This window comes from Penaeus monodon, chromosome 28 (assembly GCF_015228065.2).
Source record: "Penaeus monodon isolate SGIC_2016 chromosome 28, NSTDA_Pmon_1, whole genome shotgun sequence".
Taxonomy (NCBI): Eukaryota; Metazoa; Arthropoda; class Malacostraca; order Decapoda; family Penaeidae; genus Penaeus; species Penaeus monodon.
In genome coordinates this window covers 572,555-572,754 of record NC_051413.1, presented here as the reverse complement: position 1 = coordinate 572,754, position 200 = coordinate 572,555, and the positions used below count along the sequence as shown (strand labels likewise).

The following is a 200-nucleotide window of genomic DNA, read 5'->3' as shown; positions in this document are numbered from 1 at the left end:
CAGGCCTCGTAGACACGGGGTGGGCGGGCTACCCACCCACCGGTTACCCACCTTCGTATCTCGGCTCGTCCCTGCCCGCATGCCCGTCCGGACACGCCCACACCGCCCACCACGCCCACATGCCGCCCGCGCTGCAGTCAGCTGCCCAGAGAGAAGCGGCGGAGACAGCGGCAGCAACAGTGAATCATCACAGCTGTGAG

The 200-nt window shown here is 68.0% G+C and overlaps 1 protein-coding gene across 1 annotated transcript in view; it reads left to right on the top strand.

The window, feature by feature from the left end:
• Positions 1 to 8: 8 nt before the first annotated feature.
• LOC119590895 (collagen alpha-1(I) chain-like) overlaps positions 9 to 200 on the top strand; it is a 2,224-nt gene continuing 2,032 nt past the window's right edge. The window contains exon 1 of the mRNA XM_037939632.1: positions 9 to 195. Coding sequence (XP_037795560.1) covers positions 80 to 195 — 116 coding nt within the window. The 5' untranslated portion in view covers positions 9 to 79. The remainder of the gene's footprint in view (positions 196 to 200) is intronic.